General features: G+C 44.0%; 1 protein-coding gene across 1 annotated transcript in view; it reads right to left on the bottom strand.

Moving 5' to 3' along the window:
• Nucleotides 1-23,668, bottom strand: part of SLC33A1 (solute carrier family 33 member 1) — a 179,141-nt gene that overhangs the window by 139,072 nt on the left and 16,401 nt on the right. The window contains exon 2 of the mRNA XM_078667726.1: nucleotides 14,616-15,389. Coding sequence (XP_078523852.1) covers nucleotides 14,616-15,348 — 733 coding nt within the window. The 5' untranslated portion in view covers nucleotides 15,349-15,389. The remainder of the gene's footprint in view (nucleotides 1-14,615; nucleotides 15,390-23,668) is intronic.

Genomic DNA, 23,668 nt, shown 5'->3' with positions numbered 1-23,668 from the left:
TGCGACCCTAACTATAATCATTCTATGATGAATTTGGAGACTCTATTAAATGAAAGTGTGAATGGTGTATAAAAACTCTTGGGTTTTAGAACTTTGGGCATCCATTTGGAAGTCTTTTAGAGTGGTCACTGGGACTGCTTTCGCTACATCCCACTTTTTTTTCCTGCATACCTCTGCTCTTCGACCATTTTAAGTTTTAAGTCAGGGAAGAAACTGGAGAGGAGTGGACAACTATCCTTATTGATTTATGAATTAGAGTGTGCACAAAAGAACAGGGAATTTCAGCCATGCAACAAAACTTACTGCCTCTGGGTGCAGATTTGCAGAAAAGCGGCAAAATCAGCGTTTTGCTCCAATCCAAACCCTGATTTACTAGGAGACCCGGCATAACCAAAGAAGCAATTATGAGAGGTCTGATTTGAGAACATCAGAATCATTTCTCCGTTCAGGACACTAAAAAGGGATTCTTTTTTTTTTTTTTAAACAGGATAAATAGATTTCTGAAGCTTCAAGTCCCCATGTCAAATAGCGATTTTATAAAACTCCACACCTAAGTTGTCACCCAACATTCAAGATCCATTACAAATACCAAGCAAATTCTCAAGTAACACTGTATATTGTTCTCTCTTGAAAACCAGATCAGTGTTTTTCAAATTAGTGCACTACTGAGGTCTTTCAATTCCCATAAATCTTCTCCACGACCTTACTATCTCAGTGACCTTGATTGCTCTAGAAAAAACAGCCACCCATGCTGCCATCTGTACCGAGTTGACTACCTGTGACCTCCTCCCAAAGGCAGCAAACAGGGAAGAGGTATTTGTATACTCATAAATAGTGCCACCTCTACATGAGAATGAAATATTTCCTAGCTATGATAACAGAAAGTTTTAAAAAGTTATGGATTCGGATACAAGGATTATGCTAATCTTTCTTCATTTTTATTGCTCAGCAGCCATGTCAGTTTAACATTAACAAAAGAACAAACTTAATTTCCCATAATCCCTGTGAAATAATGAATTCATGAAACAAATAGTCCACATCCAATCAGGCGTCAGCATGGAGTATAATCGCACTAGTCCCCTGTCAGTTGCCCTCTTTCTTCCTGCGATCAAGCCACCCATGAAAGTTTCTCAATCCTGTATGGCAGAGTCTGTTCCTGCAATTCAAAGAGCACATATTAACCTGGTAAAGACCACTCCCTACTGTCACAGGTGACATTAAACATACAACCATAATCGTTGGCAATATAGGAAGTATTACATCTACCTCAAAACAAACCAGAAAACGCTTAACTTAACCCACCCGGGATATGGGACCTGTGTTTGTGGTATCATTCATGAGAGGGTGAGCTAATCCTCGCCTACGAGTCGTTAATTGAATTGAATCTTTCCATTACGATAGCTAGGACATTTTTCATTCTATGTCAGGACCCAGAGGCAAAGATTATACTGGTTCAAAGCAGACTGAAGTAAAAACTTTTAAAGGTAGATTCTGAGGACTGGTACGCTACATTCATAATATCCTCCAAGCAGGCGACCTAACATCTGACACCCTCCTACATGAAATCAAGCACAACAGAATGGCTAACTTGGCTGATAACGGTTTCCGGAAAGGTATCTATTACTGGTCCATGAGAACAAGAGGCGGAGAACTTTATTCACGTCCCAGAGGGTGGAGTACTAGGCTCTGCAGGCAAAGACAACTTAACGCCCCGGAGCAATTTCCTGACCAAAGGGTGTTCCCCCACCAGGGAGCCCCCCGATCGATCCATGGGCTACGGAGATCGCGGATCTAAAAGTATTGACCGATCTGTAGGGCATTTCCCAGCTGCTAAAGAGGCTAAGACGTTCAGGATGTGCACAATGTTGGTCCCTACGGGATCCAGACTCTTCTGTAGACACCAACCCACCCATCAAGACCAGGCTGAGAGATACCTCTTGGAGGTGCGGTCAGCCCAGGCTCGAGAGACGAGGTCCGCAGCCTATCTTGACCAGCCAGGCACCTGCCATCTTGCCCTGTAATCTTCGAGGCCATCAACTGAAGGCTGCAGTTCGTCACCAGGTGAGGAGTGTTTCCCCGCCAGATCGCTCTGGGGTAGACTGATTGGAGAAGCCCAAGAAAGTTCCATCAGAATTGGAAACCATGCTTGCGACTTCTATATTGGTGTGATTAGCACCACGCCTGCCTTGTATCTGCAAAGCCTTCAAACGCTGTAAGGCTCAGAAGTGGAGAGGCCCAGGAAAAATGGCCTGACTTTATGAGGACAAGCCTACCACTCTCACGATCTGACGGATCTGTTCAATGGCATAGTTAGCGTTACCAAGAAATAGGATGTGCTCTCCAGCTGGGTCCAGCTTGCCATCAGGGGAAATTAGGGCCCTGAAAGCCTTGGCATCCTCCGCCATATCAAAAATCTTCACCAACAGGCCAGTGATATATTTGGCCAGAAATGTGGCCATTCGTGCACGGACATTGCGCGTGAAGGCCACCTTCCTGTCCAAGGCAGGGCGGTTCTGGACCTCCTGGTCAAGAGGTTTCCTCAGGCTACTGGTCACATATTCCGCCACCTTGTCACAGGGAGCCCACCCCAAAAAGCGGGGATGCATTAAGTCCTCAAGGTCTAAGAGGTCCGACTGAGGGTCTGAAGACGGGCCAGTAGGGGGATTGGAAGTAGGTCTCCAGGATCGGTTATGATCCGAATCGCCCTCCACAGTTGTGGGGGACCCATCTGAAGGCTGGGGAGGAGTTGACCTGGGTGGGCCCGGTCTCACTGGGTTGCAAAAGGTCTGCAAGATTGGGCAAGTCTAGGGGTGAAAGGAGGTTTGAGCCCAGAAATGCTTTCTTCTACCTGGCAAAAGCATCCAGGTCTACCCTTGTGTCGTGGGGGGCACTTGCGCTTATTTTCAGAGTTGGGAGTAGAGGCGAGCTCTTGCATTTCTGGGGCCGAGGGCCCAGGCAGACTTCCCTCGGTGCGAGGGCTTGTAGGCATTTCTGTGCCAGTTACATATCCTCTTCTCTAGAGGGGCCACAGCATCTGAGACCGCTTTGAAAATGGAGGCATCTACCGCGTCACAGAACTTGGGTTTAACCTGAAAATACACTACGTACTACTCCTCCTCATAGCATTCCCCATATTCCTCAAAGGGAAGTGTAAAGTAGGGGTGGGTAATGGGAACTGTGTAGATACACTAGGAACGTCAAGCGGTGGTCACCCAACTGGTAAGAGGGAGACCAGGTCAATGGGGTGCACCCACTACATTTCTCAGAGCCTGAGGTCACCCTTATAGGGAACAGAGTAAGTGGCTGGGAGGCAGCTGAAACTGATCATGAACAATAGCAAGCAGGGCTCAGACTGTGAAGGTCTACCTGACAGCATGTATATATGGGGGCTGGAAGCAGTTCTCCCTAGGCCCTCCTCAATGTGAGAGACCGGCAGACAAAGTGCCCTAAATGTATCAACCGGGCTTAAAATCTGCAGCCTGAGCGGTCAGTCAATCACCTGGAGTCTACACTCCTGAACAGGTCTTACCCCGAAGGGTGTTTCGTCTCCAGGCCGACGGGGGCTAAAATTCACTTTGAATGCCACAGCCACGTGGCGCTCAGCAAGCCATCAATCTCCGCTAGAGTATCTGGCAAGACCATGTAGGGAGTGCGCATCCTCCCTTGGCCAGAGAACCACCGGACGCTCAGGCCCCTCAACCATCCAATGAGAGAAACACAAGCACACTGGAGCAGCCGTGAAAGGAGCAGCCGCAAAAGGAGCAGCAGAGCATTGCCGCAGCCGCTGAGGAAAGGAGGTGCGCACACCTCGCTGCAAAGAAAAACGTACTTGAAAACACCAGTTAAACGCACACAGTTGTATAATCAGAAGAAAAGAATGGACTGAAGTCCCTTACTCAACTTGTACGGCTGCGAGCAGCGAAGAAAGAGGGCAACTGACAGGGGACTAGGAGGATTATACTCCATGCTGACGCCTGATTGGATGTGGACTGTTTGCTTTGTGATTTCATGGTTTCCCAGAGGTTATGGAGTATGAAGTTTGTTCTTTTGTTAATGGTAAAACTAACATGATGCTCAGAAATAAAAATGAAGAAAGATGAGCATAATCCTTGCCTCCGGTTCCTGACATAGAATTCTTCCCAGTCTACACTCCGATACAACACCACTGCAATACCTGTTCATTTCAGTCTTCATGTACCATACCATTCACCAGGTGACTTGAATATTTTGTGATTTCATTTAGACACTTTGTGTACCCTAACCCAAGGGTGGTAGGCACTGTACATAAGCAAAATGGCAAACAAATATAATATTAAATACTTAAAGGAAAACAAAAAACAACATAACCCAACCACAAACCATGCTAATGATTTAGGGAAAGTAAAAGAACAACAATTAATTACCACCCAATTCAGCACAAGAATGCATGTATAAACAAAATTGTAAACCTTTGAAACCTGAAGGAAATTCAGTAGGCCTGGGACGCCTGCCTGGAGAAAGCAACACACTACACCCTACATTTTAGAAGCCAATTTGCCGTACTTCTATTCTCCCAGTAGCCCCCTGAGATCTTTCACCTCTCAACAAGGTAAGAAGACTAACCAAGAGTGAATGTCTTTGGAGGACAAGTAGCAAAGTTTAAATTTCATGCGAAAGTGAAAAGGCCACTGCCAATAAACAGTACTATAGTATCAGCAGCCGGAAAAAATTAATGGACTGGTAGTGCAGGACTACAAGCTATTGCATTTTTTTCAGATGGGTGTTCAAACTAAACTGAGAAACAGACTCCAATTAACTACTTTCTGAATCAAGTTTCATTTACTTACATCAGTTACATCGTTCAGTAGACCGCTGAAACAATGCGCAGTAGGCTTCTCAACACATGCAGGTAAAACAAATAGTGAACTCTGGGTAGGTAGAACAGGAATTTGTATGCAAAAGACAGTGAAAACCAACATTCCACCCCAAGAAAGACTCCAAAGAGCCCTATAGTGGTACCTTTGTCTCTGCTACAGCTATAGCTTGAACTTGACACTGGACCTATGTGCCAAATCTCATCCTTCACCATCAACAGTAAAATCACAAGTACAATATACACCCAATTAAAATCTGGTAACATGATCTAGCTTGGGCTCTGCACAGGCATCCGTCATGTATGTATTACAAAGGGGGTCAAAATGCATCTGCAGGACTTCGCCTTTACATAAAGCCAAGCAAACACATAACGCCAGCTCTGAAGACTCTGCAATGGCTCCAGGCTTTCACAGACTCAAATTCAAAACCCTCTGCATCACAAAAAGAACAACACACAAAACAGACATGCAACTATGCCTCACCTTTTCTTTCAGAAATCAAAATGCACCCATTCTGATCTACTTGTAATCCTTTAGCTCAAGTCTTAAATGGATGTACACTTGGATTCTGGTGACTACTTACAGGGCAGAAGTATACCCAAGCCATATATGCAGATTCCATCTCTTTCTGGGACGAACGTCTCTATGGTGGTACAAGACAAAGCCATTTTCTGCTTTGATAACGGCAACGATTTTACGATGGCTGATGTTTTGCCAAGAATGATCTGTAGGAGACTGATCAGAATCTAAAAAAGTCTGTTGGTTTTAGTTTTAGCTTAGTCTGGTTTGCCGAACAAGGTGTTCAGGTTGCTCAGTTTTGTACTAGATGACTATGTAAAAAAAATGGCAGCAAGGAAGTAATCTGAAAAAGCTGGATAGTGAGGAGGGATCCTGTAGCTCAGCAGGTATAAATAAGAATAGGTGCAAGAAGGAGAGCAACACATTTGCATTCTGCTACTGAAATGTCCGAGGGTGGTGGTTGGCAAGACGGTCTCGAAAATAACGATGTTGCTGATATTCCTGCTATCACCATTTGCCATCAGCATTTACTAACCCGGTGGGATTGTACAGGCTGAACAGCCTGAACAGCCACATAGTTAGGTTTTTGTGATATAGAGATGGTCCAAGCTGGCATCGAAAGTCACTGATCTTATGTCAAGAATACAGCACAGACTATGATTAGTGGAAGACCATGGTGGAGTCTATGGCCGGCATGAGAGAGAGAAAGGGTGGACTGATGGGAATGCACAAAGAGAAATGAGGTGACGGGGGAGCTGGAAGGGGGATGATAGAAGAGTATGGAGGATTTTAGTAGTTAGATTGGGAACAGAAAACTGAAGAGAGGTAGAGAGCGTCAGACTGCAGGACATGATGTGCTACCTCTGCATACCAGATACATACGTCATGATACTCCAAATCTCCTGAACATGGGAGTCTTAAGGGTTAGAAGAGTATGGAGGAGTGCACAGAGTGGGGGCACCACCTGGCTAGCAACCTAGGTTCTCAGATAGACGTGCAACACTAAACGCCAGAGTAAAGGTAAGAAGGCCTACTCGTCCCATGGAGCCACGGGACTCTGAAAAAGCTTGTAAATAGTTACTGCCATCTTAAATGGCAAGACTAGACTATACGTTTCTCATGGTCCATATCCTCCCTGGTAGGCAACTGATATATATATATATATATATATATATATATATATATATATATATATTTCTTTTTTCAACGAGTCAGTCATTGAGATTAGAAACAATTTTTTGCTTTGTTTATTTCTAAAAGAAAAGTCAGGAGAATCATGGTTATAAAAGATTTCTTATTGATCTTAAAACATGAATGGTATAGATTAAAATAAATATAGGATTGCTGGGTGTGTAGGCAAACTACTTAATCTTAATGAAGTGTTTGCTAACAGTTATCAATCCAATTACAGTGAATGTAATCAAAACCAAAAAAGGTTTTCGCATAATACCGAAGGTAGTGTTCCTTAAAAAATCATGATTAATTCTGAGCGTTATTCTCAAGTATCACAACTTTCATTACATTTTAGCTTTTAAAAAATATACTTTAATTCCAGGAAAAAAAAGAGTTGGAAATACAGAGTAGCAACAGGTATATCATAAAATATGGCAGCCATGCAAAAGTCTTCGCTTGTCTATAGATAGCAACGCTCCTACAAGACAGACCAAACCAAGCAAAGCAACCAGGCAGTGTGAGCACAGCGAATGCCTCTGTTTCTCCCACTGGACCCATCCCCATATTTCTCGGCCTACACCTAATGGATGTATAGATAATGTACAGGTTCGAAGTGGGTAAGGAAAAGAATGGAAGCTCACACTACTCACAAAGAACCTGGAATGCAAGATTAGTGCATCTCCATCGAGGGGGATGAAAATGGGTGGAGGGACAACGAGGATAGGGACAGGTGGCACAGATTGAAGTGAGGAGCATAGTACAGGGATGAAAGGGAGAGGAGGTAGTTTGAACCATGTTGTAGTCCGGGAATGTACAGGAGTCCGGAATCCGCTCAAGGGGTCCAACATGGCTGTCAGCAGTTGTTGAGAGACTATGATGTCAGACTGACTAGTGTTGATAAGGACGGAGCAAAGAAAAACGGCACCCAGCTACGGTATTTAAATGGGGAATCGAGAGGAGGAAAATGCCAACCATGGAAGCTAACGCAACGAACGTGTGGAGCACCAAGCAGAAAGCACCAAGAGGTGGGGAACACAGGCTCAGTGAAAGATGGCGAAACAGGCAGAGGACAACGTGGTCTGTGACGCCAGAGGGCGACAGGACGGAAACAGAAGGTGGCCCAGAGAGCCCCAACCTACCGAGAACAAGCACAGCAGCCTGGCGCGAGACGAGGACTCCCCAGGTACCACAGCCATGGCCCTGGAGACTGGTCACGACCAGAGGAAAGTGCCGTAAACCATAATCTCACAGTGGTGGAGGTAGTGGGCTAAAAGGGAAAAAAAAAATTTAAAAGGAGGGAGGGAGGGAGGGAGAAGGGTGTCAACATGCTTTAAGGAAAAGCTGAATGGCAGTGCACAGTGGTGAAGGAGACGACATGGGGTGGTTGAGTATAAAGGAACAAACACTGTTGCAGAATAGGTGGTAGTAGCATGTACGGTCATCCTGGACACTTACTAATTTGGTACTTGTTGATTTTCCAGAGGGTATCCTCGCTCTGTAACCACCCACACAGGGAGGAAACTGACCTTGCACAAGATCCAAAGACAAAGGAGGAAAGCGAAGGCTGGGGAGCAGCCTTATCTGAAGTGCCTCATTCCTAATTTTTATAAGAAAACAGGGGTGACCCCATACATTTCAAGAACCAGGAGAAATACGTTACGTCTATATAAGTAATGTTTCAGAAGGAATTAAATCTTCTAGCAGAGTTTCACAGTCTGGAAAACTCAAATTGCATACACAAATCTAGGGTAGGAAAATTGTATACACAGGTCAAGTACACATGTTTGTAAGGCAACGAAATTAATTTATTCCACAATATATCCTTCAATTATTTATATACTAGAGTCAACAAGAAATAGTGCTCATGCTTTTTAGTGAAGGTGCAGTGAGCGGTGATCAAAGGAGTAGAAAACAGTGCATTGCTATTAGAAAGACATGACTCCCGTCGTGATTAATTTAAATATTAAAAGGACTAAGCAAGAGCGCTCTGAATCTATAGACCATTATAAAATTTGTGATCTATAGATTCAGAGCGCTCTTGCTTAGTCCGGATGATGGCCTCTGAATAAAGAAGGTCGAAACGTTGTCGACAACTAGACTTATATAGACTCCTTCTATTGTTTAAATCAGCGACAGGAGTCATATCTCTTTTTAACAGCGATGCACTGTTTTCTACTCCTTTAATCACACATCATTGCACCTTCCCTTCACTGAAAAGCAGGAGCACTTTTTGTTTTTGATTCAAACACATACAATTCAAGGATATTTTGTGCTATAAATGTATTTGCCTTACAAATGTGTGTCTTTCACCCGGTGTATACTATTTGCCTAAACTTTGATTTGCACATGCAATTTGAGTTTCCCAGACGGTGCTCCGAAAGATTTAATTCACTCTTAATTTTGACTCAGACTTGCTAAAACCTAGCGTCAATGAAAACAATTGATAAACTTTAAAAAATCGTCCCTAGGTCCTCCCACTTATAACAGAGGGACTGCGTAAGGATAGAAAGTGCTGCTAGGTGGAGAAGTGTAGATCTATCGGTCTATTTTTATATAAATAAATGATGCAGATTAGGTGAAGCACAAGTAAGCCGAAGAGGGTAAGCCCAGGGGGGAGAGATAGTAGGAGAGTTGGCAGGAAGACTTTATATCAGGAGAGAAAGGCCCATCAGAGGAGAAAAGAGAATGGGGTTGGAGTTCACATGGGGAAGTGCACGGGTCAAGCAGAGTGAAAAAAGATTGGTAGTTAGTAAAGAAAAAGCAAAAGGAGTGAATTGTGAAGGTAGACAAAGAATACATTTGAGGCAAGAGGTGAAGAGGATGGGAGGAGTGAAGGAGGGACATGGGAAAAGCTTGAATGAGGAAATCTCTCAGAGAAGAGTAAATGTGTGAGGAACATTGGGTAAAAGGAGGGAGTCCCATCTACAGAGGGATATTATTATGTATAATACACCTGTTGAACAAAGACAGCAGGAAGTTAAAGTTGCTCATGCACAAATAGTAAAATAATGTTGAGAGGCTCCCAGTGGAGTTCTCAGTTTCGTGATACCAGTTGTGAATAAAGACAATGTTTCTGAAAAAACATCAGTTTATTTTTAAGAGTCAATGTGGCCCACACTAGAGCGATGGAAGTTAATCGCTCCAGAAGATGCGGCCTCCCAAAAATCACCAAATAATAAGTCTGTAATGATTTAATCGTTGGATGGTGCAGCATCTGAAAAAGCCAAAAATGATTAAAAGTACCTAGGGTCCAATATGAAGCACTGGTAGTTCAACCCACTGGAAGAAAAAGCATCTCAATGCTATCAAGTGGAGGGGGCAGTTTCCAAACACTATGATTTAGGCACAGTTACCAGAGACTAAATAAGTGTGGGACCACCCAACACAGTGGACTGGTGTACAAGGTTACAGGCTTAAAGGTCTACCAATGGGTTAGGTCAGCAGCTATGTTAGACAGAGTTTTCCATAGCCACTGGCAAAAGACTTTGTTTCAATATGTTTCGATTGACTTTACAAAACAGATTAATTTTTTCATTCCTTTCCATCTAAAACATGGACTTCCCTGTCCCCCCTTTATTCGTTTCTTCATTTATGAAAGATCTCCCTGTTGCCAACCTCTTCTGTGGTCCTGCAGGTGGTCAGCATGGCTGAAACTGATATTTTCAATGGCCTAAAACAGGTTTAGGTACGGGACCTCAACCTCCCGCAAAGTGCTCCTCCTTTCTCTGTGCTGCATAGATGATCTTCTCCAGGCAAGAACATACAATACCTTTGCATACCAATCCTTCATAAGTGTAATCAGCTGGATCCCCCATCTTACAAGGATGCTCTGCTTAGCCGAAAGTAAGAAAACGTTGACAAGTGGGCCATCCACTTCTACTCCTCATTATGTCTGGTATCCAACCTAACATTACACAAGCGGGGTTTGAGTAACCTGAATGCTTGTGATAGTACTACTAGAAGGAGACTCTGAATCAAATTATACCCGTTACATGGGATCATTCCATAGAATGTGTTTTATGTAGGCTATCTGCCCCATTTCGTCCATCAAAGAGTTTTTCAGGTTCTATTGATAGTGTGCAGAGGTTGTGGGGTCCCATGCAAGAGATGTAAGATCTTGCTACCCGCGTTCAAGCCTTGGATGGGTGTAAAGCCTCTATGTGTACCAATATATAGTTTCCCCATCACTCCTCTGAAGAAAATTATCCTCAATTCATTCAAGTTGTGAATTCACTTTCAGGTCTTATCTAACTCTCCAGAAGTAAGTTTTACATTCTAGGGATCAGGTGTGCCTCAGCTGTAACATTCTGAAGGATCTTTTCAAAGAGGGTCAGTGGGCAATTCACTGGCTCACTGATTGTCTGAAGGTCTGTTAGATCACAAAGCCTAACTTGTGTGAAGATGTGCCTTTATAGCCATGCATATCCAAACACAGATATCCTCTGGAAGGTACCGTTTGAAAAACATCAATAATACTCCATCTTGGCATCAGACCATTCGAAGATGCTTCAGAGGGAGACAACAAATAGTATGCGGCAACTTGGGTACATCAAGCCCTTTTTTAACTTGTCTATAGCCAATTCTGGCCGCGACTCCCACTTTCTTTCCTTCTACAATTAAATCTGCACTGATCCATAGAAGTAGTTTTATCAGTAGATGGCATGGTGGAACTTTTAGTTATTTTCTATGTTTTCTGAAACTTCTTCCGCCACTGACATTTGGGGACATCTTCGAAACACTCTGCTCTAAGATTTTAAAGAGGGACATGATAATACAACTGGAGGATCAGACATGGGGCCTCTGTGACGGTAAAAGGTATGGAAGAAGGTGCCGCAAAAGGTTCCCATATCAACTGAGTGTGTGAGGCTTCTAAATAGAAGTACCAGAGAAGTCTGTAAGATACAATATTAAATAGATGGGTATGTGCCAAAGAGAGTGGGAAGGCATTGTGAACTGTGCTCTGCAATGGATTGTGAAGTTGCCCAATTGAATATAGGAGTGAAATGAATTAAATTTAAATTCTGGATCTCCTCTTGAGAAGAGAGACAAAAGGCTAAAATGTGGTTTGGTTGTTAATGAAGTAAGGCCTTCTGCGGAATGTGGTTATAAGCTGTAAAACACCACTGAAAAAGCTGTATTTCATGTGCTACATAAGACACAGACCATTAAGCAGTTTATGCAGGTTAGATTAAAATCAAGAGGATATTACAATCATTTAAGAGACCTTTACTGGGAAATTTCATTCTAATAAAAAAAGTTTTTTAAAAAGAGTGATTGTTGAATGTCTAAGTGGTACAACAGAGGTGCAATGTTGCAATATGTTTGCACGGAGACAAATCAATTATCCGATATAAATATATTTATATATATAGAAAAAATTAAGGAAAAGAAAATGTTTTATAGGAGTACATTGGCATGTGATTACAAAACAGGAGATGTTTGAACTTGGTGATTTCCAGAAGGGGCCAACGTTTACATTGCACTTCCAAAAAGGAGGGTAAAAGCGTAACTGTTGCGTCCAGCCACTGGCAGATATTACCTACTTGCTGCAATCACGTCAGAAAATATCTGTAGCTCTAGAGTCCTCAGATGTTTGTAACACGGCCAAAAGTATCACATGGTGAACTTGCTGACTTTTTGGTGCAGCACACAGTTGCCAAGAATGTTACTATTGAGCTCCACCCCGTTGTCTCTTAAGAATTGAAATTTATTTCAAGACATGTATTACTCTCCTGTCAAAATAGGAAAACATTTGAAACTTCCACAGATTAAGTAATAATGATGGAGCTTTGAGAAGGAGCTCATAGACACTATCCATCATTGCCGGTAGATACTTGCCGGTTACTTTGAATTTCTGAGAATTCTAGTAATTCGTGCCACGTCATCTTTAAGCAAGCATGAAGATCAACAACAGCAATGAAAAAAAATTACACACACACCCTTCCTACGTTTAGGTAGTATATGCTAACTAGAAATCCGATCCCCTTTAATTAATAAAGCAGCGCAATTCTCTCTTTTACAGAACCTCAAGACACTAAAAGTATAAGCTCAATGTACATACAGTAATTACAAACTTTCATTTGTTACTATGCTAGAGATGATGTTTGGCTGCCTTCTTAGTTATTAAGACTGCTTCGATGAAGTGGTTTTAAAATGATTTTCCCCCAAAATACTTACGCTTATTTTGGATAGTTTGTGTCCTATTAATCTTAAAATTCTTTATTTGCTAACGGGATCAGTCATTTTTACAACTTTATTTTCCCGATTAAGACCAGTTGCAAGTAACATACTACACCACCAGTGTTAACCAACATAAATATGATAATGAATATGTAGCTGCGGTATGCAACTTCCAAATCATACCTATTCTACACTACCTACTAGAATTTCAATTGTAAAGGAAGTTCTTGGAATCTTTAATACAATCTTATGATCCATGCTTCGTGCCGGGGTGCCACCAATAAGTTCTCACAAGCTAGCTACTAATAAATTAAGTTTTATTTGCAGTGTGCAACATGTGAAATGAATCTGCCTCTGCCACTGAAAACTGCTGCAATAGCTTCGTTTTTGTGCCGCCTTCTTAAAAGTATCTTCAAGTATTTCTACTTCTCACAGCAGAAACTATTTTCACTGCACACACTCTCACGACTTGTAAATATTCTCAGATTCCTCAGTGACACCAAAACCACGTCTGAGGCTCGGTCTACTTTTGGCTTGAGGCCCGGTGTACTAAAAGACAGGTTGCAATAAGTTAGTTCAACATTTGGGACCAGTCGCAGCCATTGCGATATAATCCAAGTATTAATAGCTCACAGTGCAAAATCTCCAAACGCTGGGGATTACCGAATAATCTGCATAAGGAATATCAATTATGTGGATTGCTATTTGCAACCCCCCTGTGATTGGTCACAAAAGCAGAGAAAGTAGCCTGCAAGCAACAGCAGACCATCATTTCGGAGTTGTCATTCCCAAATAGGAAACTTTATTTTATTTTTTGTTTGAAGTAGCCGGTGTTCTTTAAAGGAACCAGTGCTTTCGCGTTACCACCATGAAGTTGCCTGTAAACTTCACAAAGGGAAAGGTGCCCTACTAGCATAAAACCTTTCCCTTTGCAAATCAGTTTGAGATGTTGGTAACCGATCAGTGGTTTGAGACCACCACAATTGCAGTTGCCAACAACTGACATGCAAGTGCGAGTCACAATTAGGTGGGGATGCCTCTGTTACATACCTTTCTAATTGCAATTTCTGAAAGACCATTTTGCAGGTCGGGAAGGCTTTTCGGACTCGAAATAGGTTTAGTACAATGAACATAATATTTTTACGTTCCAACCCCAGCGGATTGGCGAATTACAGGGTTTGTGGGCACAGCAGTGATTAGCACATTGGGCTATTCTTTTTCTGCGATTAGTACATTCAATATTAACTTAAATATTAGTACACGATCTGTTAGTATTTGTTGCTTATGAGACTCGTACATATTGAAACTCTCCTGTTGCAAGTAGACAGTGTGCAGTTTAATAAATATCAGACCCTGTTCATGGCAAAAGCAGAAATCCATCCTACCTGGTCAATGAGAATACAAACACACACTCTTAGATGGGGCATGAAACACCAACATCCTATTCAAGAGTATTAAGCATTACCAAATCTGAACTCCAAGATTTTGAAACCTTTCCTGTACTGCAGTTATTTTTATATGCGTGCATAGGCTTCTTCTTTAAATGAATTGTCAGCTTTACTCTTACCCTACAGTCTCAAGTCCACAATGGAACCCTCTATTGGATATGTAAAATATTCTCTGGGAGATAACCTTCTGCTTTTGAAAGCATCATAGAGGCTGCTGAAGCATCTTATGACCCCCCTCCCCCCCACGACAGCATCTGATGTATGCAATGACCCCTAAAGATGCAACACTGTTCCTATGAGATTATTAAGATGAATCCTACTAAATGTGTTTGATAAAGAGTACCACATCTACACAAAAACATGGTTCTAAGACATGCATGCAAATTACACTTGACCAATGCATTAATCAATTACAAGATGCTAGAATAGCAAACAAACTTACCTCCGAGAGTAACAATGCCTCTTTTCTGTGGCTGAAATCTTAGGTATTTGTTACAGAAGTCTGCAGATTCAAGTGCCAAAAATAAAACATTGCCCATAAAATACCCAGCTGTTTGACCCACTGAATTGCATGTTGACGCATAGCCAACGTTTTCTCTGGACAACATGGTTAGCGCCCAGCCATCTACTGCTATGTCTTGAGTAGCAGCCAAAAACTCAAAAAGAAAAAACGTTGCTGTCAACAGAACAATATCTGGAACATGATTGTCTCCAAGTAGAGCGTCCATTCGAGTTGACAAATACATCATGAAAAGCCCCAACAAATATTGTGTTGGTACAAGCCAAGATTTCCTGCGCCCAAATCTTTTAATATAAACAGCATCCACCAATGGGGCCCAGAGAAGCTTGAGGCTAAAAGGCCAAAACACAAAACTGAAGAAAGCCTGGTCTGTGTAGCTAACATTCTTGGTCTGCAAGATCAATGGAATACTTCCAGCTAAACCCAACGGGATCCCCTGAAGGACATAAAGAAAGAGTAACAGCAGGATATTGCCCAGTTCTCCTCTGAAACCTGTGCAGGGTCTAGAAATAACTGAAGCATCACAGTCTGGCAGCAAAGCTTCTCGATCTTCCACAGTGAAGGCACTACTGCAATTTACATTATTGGTGATCAATTCTGGATGCTGGTAATGCTGCCGTCGCTGTCTGCCATCCTGGGTTAGAGCAGGAGTCATTTCTGCTGGCTATGTTGCTCTTTGCTGCAGAAAACTTACATCTGGAAAAAAGTAAAAGGCTTTGCTAAATTTCAATGTGACCAAGGTTTTAAACAAAGATTCTGAATTAAACAAGTTTTGATTTTACACTTTAAAGAGTACTCAATTCGCATAAGGATGTGTCAAACCTTGGCAATGGGATTTGACTGGTAAATAAATACAAGAACTTCAATTTTCCCAAATCACAGAACACATTTTCCACTCATCAATGAAGTTGAAACAAGCAATACTTCTAACTTGCCGTTCATGAAAAGTGATCAAATATATATATATATATATATATATATATATATATATACAGATACAGTTCAATCCTGAAAAGTTTAGAGCAACTGTGTTCATTTTACTAATGTACTAATGTAATCCTATTGTAAAACCACATCTTGGATGGCAGGAAAATACACACTACTAAGCAATAAGATAAGGAGTGGCTAATGTGGGTTTTGAAAACTGCATCCAGGTGAATGGTAACAGTGATAAAATACAAAAACAACAGTTGATGGGCAGAATGCATAACAATATCATACATTCACTTCAGTACAGAGATCTGGGCCTAAATCCATCGTTTTTTTGGCAAATCAGTCTTGACCCTGTGCCCACTTTTGAAAACTGAATCCAGGTGAATGTCAACAGTGATAAAATAGCCACCTCTAATAAATTATACTGTAAATTGATAACACTAAAAATAAATATGATTAGAGTATCAACCTTCATCGACAAACATCATTTATAATTCAAATTATAAAAATGTTCGTTAGAAAGAGATTCATGTCATTTTTCGAGTAAAAAACTTTTTTTTTCTAAAATGGATGTTAAATTCCACATAGACCATGTGCTAATATATTATTCTACTATAATGTCACAGTGCTGAACTCATTTGAGGTAATAACGATGCAAGAACTTTGCGAAAGTAAGGCCTTGCCTAAATGCAGACAAATAACACTCTTCTCCTTTTTAGGTTTCGCCTGGCAAAAAGCTGTGCAAGCAGCGGTTCGCACAGGCGAAAACTTTTGTTTACCAGTATGGATGTTCGTCCCGCCTCTGTTTCCCATTGGCTAGCTCCATAAATGGACGCTAGCCATTGGGAAACAGAGGCGTCTGTCATTCTGCGAGGCGACTCGTGGCCGTTTCTGAGAATTTTTCTCATCCGGCCCCTTTTAGGACGTCAGTGCGGCGGTGGGCGGGGTTTTTTTTTGTTCGTCGAGGTTTCTTTTCGTCATTCTGCGGCCGACCGCCGCCGGAAGTCCAGGTGAGTGCTTTCCGTGTGCCCGTTCGTTCCCGCACCCCCCTCCCACTGTCCGTCTTCCCGTTCCTGCCCCCCCTCCCGCTGTCCGTGTGCCTGACCGCCCGCCCTCCCGCTGTCCGTGTGCCTCCCGCTGTCTGTGTGGCTGCCCGCCCCCCTCCCGCGGTCCATGTGCCTGCCCGCCCCCCTTCCGCTGTCCGTGTGCCTGTAGTACAGAATGCGGTAGATTTATCTGCGGGCCTCCTAAGTTCACAAAAAGCGGGTCAAGCTCGAAACTATGCGAATCAGTCAACTTTATACAATCTTCAAGGTTCAGGGGCTCAGAGATAACACACTGCTCTACTCGGAGACATAAGAGTTTAGTACAGTTAACTAGAATAAGGACTAATTTGGAATTATAGAAACCTTCCTATAAAATACCCGCACAGGGGATTATTTAAAAGGTAAATTAACTGTTTTAACAGAATTCTGCCCGTCTGCCGCCGCTGATGGGGCGGGGTTGCAAACAAGCAGGCTGGCCCAGCTTCCACGGGCCCCGCCGTAGCTACGACTCCCGCTACGAGTCAACATTTAAACAAATCGCTTGACCATTTCCGCCTTGAGCTCTAGGTAAACCCCAGTTTTAATTTTGAATTCTGCGTCATGACCGGTTTCCTTAAAAAAAAAAGTGTGATTTTTTGTAATTAAGCACATTTGGTTAAGTTACTAATTCTCAGGACTGCGGATGCGGTAACGTGGGTCCGCATCACAAAATCACATCCAAAATGCTGCGCTGGCTGTGTTTAGTATTAAACAGTCTGTGTATATTCACAGCACCACAGTGTGCCACAAGCGCCCGAGCCTGTATTCAGAATTTCTAACCATCTCAATAACATTGTAATGAGATGCACACTTCGACTACAATATTATAACCGCCTACTGCCACTCTCAGTCAAGTTAAAGTAAGCACAAATGTAGCTTTTGTATACTGAAAAGATGTTTCCGAGTGTGAACGGGAGGGGTGGCTTGAAATGGTCGTCGAGTAGTTAGTTCCTCCTACGGCACTAAAGTTCCTCTAGCCATGTCATAAAAAAGGCATTTATGTGAGAGCCGGGTCAAATTTGAAAGTAGCCCATTAGCCATCGGAGCGTTCAGCGTTGGCTTGCAGTGTAACGTGACTTGCTAGGGTAACCCGCCCCGAGGTAGTGGAATGGTCTAAAATGCCTTTGAAAACCAAACCACTAATTCAAAGTCAACAGCTGGGGATAATTGCACTCATTGGAGGTTGAAGGGGCTCCGCGGGAAAGACACGACCCAAAGCCACCTCACCCTCGTAAGTCAAGTAAACTAGCTGCGCCCTGTAGCGGGGCGTGCTGCCGGCTTCAGCCCTCGAGGGAGACACCCCCCGCACTGAGGGGGCTAATGTTAAGTGACTACACTGGGGCAGGACGTCCATATGCGAATGTTACTCACAGCCTCGTATTTACATTTCTACAACTACAACTAGCCCTACTTGAACCACGATTCGTGGCTGCGACACAGCACTGGAGCAGGGCCCAATGTCCTGCAGCAGGGACAGCATTGTGTTTGTCAGCTGCACCCGCAGCCAGCACATCACAGAGCAGCAAGTCAGGAACGGGGTAAGAGAGGAAAGCGAGGCGCTGCCCGCCAGGCCCGTCTGCAACAACACGTGTCAAAAATGTTACCGGTGGAAAGGAGGCCGGAGTGCAAAGAAACGAAAAATAACACACAAAACCACAGAAAAGTATTTGTGAAGGTAAAAACACCACATTGTATCCATCTCTTTTCGTCTTCTTAGGAGCACGAACTGACAAGCTCGAGACCTCATCAAAAGACGAAAGTGCATGGGCTGGAGGCTCCGAGGACTGATGCATCCACCGGAGGGGTGTGTGTTTGACCCATGGCCACAGGTTCAAACCCTAGAGGGGACAGTCCGTTTTTCTTTCTTCAGAGGTCCACGAAATGAGGATAGTTAACAATAAACACCCGGGTGCCGTACACTCTGATGATACACCTGTTATCATATGAAGAGCTTACTTCAGGAAAGGCCATCAGAGGCTCTATGGGAGCCTGTTAATTGTGAGTAATATCACAGATAACCCGAATCTAGGTAAAGGAGGATGGAAGGTTGTCAAGAAGCTCTTTCTGGAGCTAAACAGCTCGGAAACAACAGTCGGGGAACAGGGAGGGCTGCACTACCACAAAAGGTTAGTAAAGTATGGTTTCAAAAAAGATAAGGTATGTCTTAATGAACAAGTAACTTTAGCCCCGAGCATGCAGGCCTTTATGATTTGAGATAGTACAAAGCCTCTAATTTAGCAAGATTTTTGGTACCAATGCTTGAAGGTCTCTTTCCCATTTCTGCATTCCTAATCACCCACTGAAGAGGTGCAGCAAAATTGTTTGTGGTATCCTGAGGTTCTTTACTCCTCCCGTCGGTATATAGGTGATGATGATGTTTTTACAGTCATTAACCAGTGACTGGGTGATGGTAACTATAATTGCGACATGGAATATTTTATTTTTAGTATTTTACTTTTAGTTCCCTGCCCCCTCGCTGTGCTTGCTTCCCTGCCCCCTCACTGTGCTTGCTCTGCTGAGTGTGTGTGTGTGGCTCTGGGTGGGTGTGTGTGGCTCTGGGTGGGTGTGTGTGTGGCTCTGGGTGGGTGTGTGTGTGGCTCTGGGTGGGTGTGTGTGTGGCTCTGGGTGTGTGTGGCTCTGGGTGTGTGTGTGGCTCTGGGTGTGTGTGTGTGTGTGTGGCTCTGGGTGTGTGTGTGGGTGGCTCTGGGTGTGTGTGTGTGTGGCTCTGGGTGTGTGTGTGTGTGGCTCTGGGTGTGTGTGGCTCTGGGTGTGTGTGTGGCTCTGGGTGTGTGTGTGTGGCTCTGTGTGTGTGTGTGGCTCTGTGTGTGTGTGTGGCTCTGGGTGTGTGTGTGGCTCTGGGTGTGTGTGTGGCTCTGGGTGTGTGTGTGGCTCTGGGTGTGTGTGTGGCTCTGGGTGTGTGTGTGGCTCTGGGTGTGTGTGTGGCTCTGGGTGTGTGTGTGGCTCTGGGTGTGTGTGTGTGGCTCTGGGTGTGTGTGTGTGGCTCTGGGTGTGTGTGTGTGGCTCTGGGTGTGTGTGTGTGGCTCTGGGTGTGTGTGTGGATCTGGGTGTGTGTGTGGATCTGGGTGTGTGTGTGTGTGTGGCTCTGGGTGTGTGTGTGTGTGTGGCTCTGGGTGTGTGTGTGTGTAGCTCTGGGTGTGTGTGTGTGTGTGTGTGGATCTGGGTGTGTGTGTGTGTGTGTGTGTGTGGCTCTGGGTGTGTGTGTGTGGCTTTGGGTGTGTGTGTGTACGTAGCTCTGGGTGTGTGTGTGTAGCTCTGGGTGTGTGTGGCTGGCTCTGGGTGTGTGTGGCTGGCTCTGGGTGTGTGTGTGTGTGGTAGTAATTGCTGTCTGCTGAGCTCGTCCGTAGGGTACAATAGGTCTCACATTTGCGAGAGATTAAGCTAATGGCAATGTAAATGACAATGCCATTTATTTATCCGTTTTCAAAACCAACACATAAATACAAATTTTGGCATTTACAATGCCAATAGCTCTAACTTTTCCAAAGGCGAAACGATTGCATTGTAAATGCTTGTTTGGACATTGCTAAGAAATGAGGGACACAAAAGTTCTTCACATCTTGGTAAAACACCTACTACCAAAAAGGTCTATGTAATCTCCTTCGGGTCTGTAGGTTTTCTTGACAAAGGTTTCTGCCTCTCACATTGAATCCAAGTTTGAGGACAGCCTACAAAACAAGACTATATAAGTCATCTGCCATAGATTTGAAGAGACATGTCCTTTGTTAAAAAATATTGCGAAAATGGGAATTTAGACAGAATTTCACAAATGACTAAGATCATAATTTAAGTTAAAGAATGATGAATAGATTTAATAACTAGCATTTGCAATGAAATAGGTCTCGCATTAGGAAATTTTGAGCTATTGGTATTGTAAATGGCAATTTTTTTATTTCTGTGTTGGTTTTGAAAATAGCTAAAATAATAGCTTTGTCATTTACAATGCCAATAGTTATAACTTTCGCAAATGTGACACCTATAGCATTTGTAATGGAATATGTGTTGTATTTACGTCACTTAGATGTATTTTGCTATTACAAATAACAATGGCTTTTAATTTTTTTTAATAATTAATACTTAAGTAAAAGTTATTGTAATATATAATAGCAATAGCTTAAACTTTTGTAAATAACTTTTGTGAAGAATGTGTTAAGTGTATTTTATTGTGACGAAAATCCAAGAACAGAAGTGAAATATTAACATCTTTTTGTGACATTTGTAATAAAGTTTGAGACATTGAGAGAACATATTTGAACCAGTTGTTGTTGAATGGTTGCCCAGATTGATGCTGTGGTGCCCCTGAGTGGTGGTGCTGAGTGAGGGCGATCGATAGATAGAGTGAGGGCGATAGATCAATAGAGTGAGGGCGATAGATCAATAGAGTGAGGGCGATAGATAGAAAGTGCCTATAAATAAACCCATCAAAAATATAAACACCTAATAAACAAAAATGCCTGATTATTGAAAAGGAATAGACCAAGATATTAGATTTGTGCAAATACAATAAACAGAAGCAAGACAGTGAAGGGGCAGGAGAGAGTGAGGCGGAAACTGAGGAAGAGTGGAGAGGCCAAGACAGTGAAGGGGCAGGAGAGAGTGAGACAGAAACAGAGGAAGAGTGGAGAGGCCAAGACAGTGAAGGGGCAGGAGAAAGTGAGACAGAAATAGAGGAAGAGTGGAGAGGCCAAGACAGTGAAGGGGCAGGAGAGAGTGAGACAGAAATAGAGGAAGAGTGGAGAGGCCAAGACAGTGAAGGGGCAGGAGAGAGTGAGACAGAAATAGAGGAAGAGTGGAGAGGCCAAGACAGTGAAGGGGTAGGAGAGAGTGAGACAGAAATAGAGGAAGAGTGGAGAGGCCAAGACAGTGAAGGGGTAGGAGAGAGTGAGACAGTAACGAAAAGGCGAAGTTGTGGTGTGCATGGACCTACACTTACACTGCATGCAGCTCTGCCACACCCAGGAATACCCTCGCCCAAAGAACAAACTGCAGGAAGAAGCTGCCTCAGCCATGTCAGGAGGATGTATGAAGGGGTCGACAGAAGGCCATTCCTGGTGAGGCAGCCATTGTTGACCGTCCTGTTCCCACCAGAAGCGGTCGCTCCCCTCAGCTCCTCACCTCCGGTATCGTGCTCATTGCGCCTGCCTGCCTCATTATTGATTATTGAGATTGTCTGCCTCATTTCTGTATTTCAGCTATCTGCTTTTGATTTTGTGTAGCACTTTGAAGCACTCGCCACTGCTGGGCATTACTCTGCATTTTGATTAGTTTAATTGTATGTGTAACTGTGCTTGCCTGCTGCCGAGCGCGTAGCGCTTTTCCACTGCTGCCTTGTGAATCATTTTCCACATAGCGCTCCATTGCCAAAATATTTCCTTCACCCTCGCAGTATTTGTTGTTGTTACTGCCATTTTGTTTTGCTTGTTGGCCCGTCCCAGTATCTCCCTCCACCTCGCTCCCGCCTCCCAGCTGCCCCTCCCACGCTCCGCCCCCCTCCACTCCATTTATGACTGATGGACTTACGCGCAGCGTCCACGCGCAGCGGTCGCGCCGAAGGTGCGCCAAAGGTAAGCCCGTCTACGCCCGTCCGCGCCTGGACCGCGCCCAGCGCCAGACCCCCTGGCCCTCGCAAAACCCACTACACCCGCATTACGTATGACGCCGCCACCCTCCTAGCCCTTAACCCCGGACGCACACCACAATGCTACAAAGCTGCCCCAGGACGTACCCACGGTCCCTTCGCCTGCCACTCCTGCAAGTTCGCCTGCATCAAGACCCACACCAAATCCACAACCTCCAAACACAGCTCCGACTCTAACCACCTAAAATGCATTCTGCTAAAGACCCGCTCGATCCACAAACACGCCACAGAACTCTTGGACCTACTCGACACTACTTCACCGGACATCGCATTCCTTACAGAAACCTGGATGAACGCATCATCAGCTCCCGACATCGCCATAGCCATCCCGGACGCGTAAAAGATCATCCGAAAAGACCGCACCAACCAAACAGGAGGCGGCATCACCATCGTTCATAAGAACACCATCAGAATCACGACCAGCTTCGACGATAACCTTACACCCGCAGAACACCTCCACTTCCAGATCCACACCGACCCCAGGACCACACTTAGAGGCACCCTCATCTACAGACCACCAGGAACCCGTAAACAATTCTGCGAAGACATCACTGACTTCATCAGCCCACATGCCCTCCCCTCCGAGAACTACATTCTACTGGGAGACTTCAACTTCCACCTGGAAAAGAAAAACGACTGCAACACCACCACCCTTCTGGACAACCTGGCCAATCTCGGACTCAAACAACTTGTTGACACCCCCACCCACTTAGCCGGACACACGCTCGACCCTATCTTCACCTCTAGCAAACACATCTCCTTCAATCATACCACAGCTCTCCATTGGACGGACCACAGCTGTGTTCACTTCAGCTACAAAACTACCACAACTCACAACCCCCCACAACCTATTCCTCGAAGAAACTGGAAGAAAATCACCACCGACCAACTCCTCACATCGCTCAACCAAAACCCTCCCGCCCTCTCATCAGACCCAAACGAAGCTGCCACCAAACTCAAACAATGGATCACTCACAGCGCTGACGAACTAGCACCTCTGAAAAACCACCAGATCAAACAAGGTAGCAAAAAGGCCCCCTGGTTCAACGATGACCTTAAGAATTCCAAGAAACTATGCCGTACTCTCGAAAAAACATGGAGAAAAAACCCAACCACTGACAACCTGACCACCTTCAAGGTAGCCACCCGCAAACACCACCAATTGATCCGCGCCACCAAGAAATCAGCATTCAAGGATCGACTAAACAACAACGCCCATAACAGCAAGGAACTATTCAACATCGTCAAAGAATTTACCAACCCCACCGCAGCCTCAAACGACATCACTCCCTCCCAAGACC

The sequence above is a fragment of the Lissotriton helveticus genome, chromosome 11 (genome assembly GCF_964261635.1).
Source record: "Lissotriton helveticus chromosome 11, aLisHel1.1, whole genome shotgun sequence".
NCBI classification, from domain to species: Eukaryota; Metazoa; Chordata; class Amphibia; order Caudata; family Salamandridae; genus Lissotriton; species Lissotriton helveticus.
The sequence above is the reverse complement of the archived record's forward strand: the minus strand, read 5'-3'. Positions and strand labels throughout refer to the sequence as shown.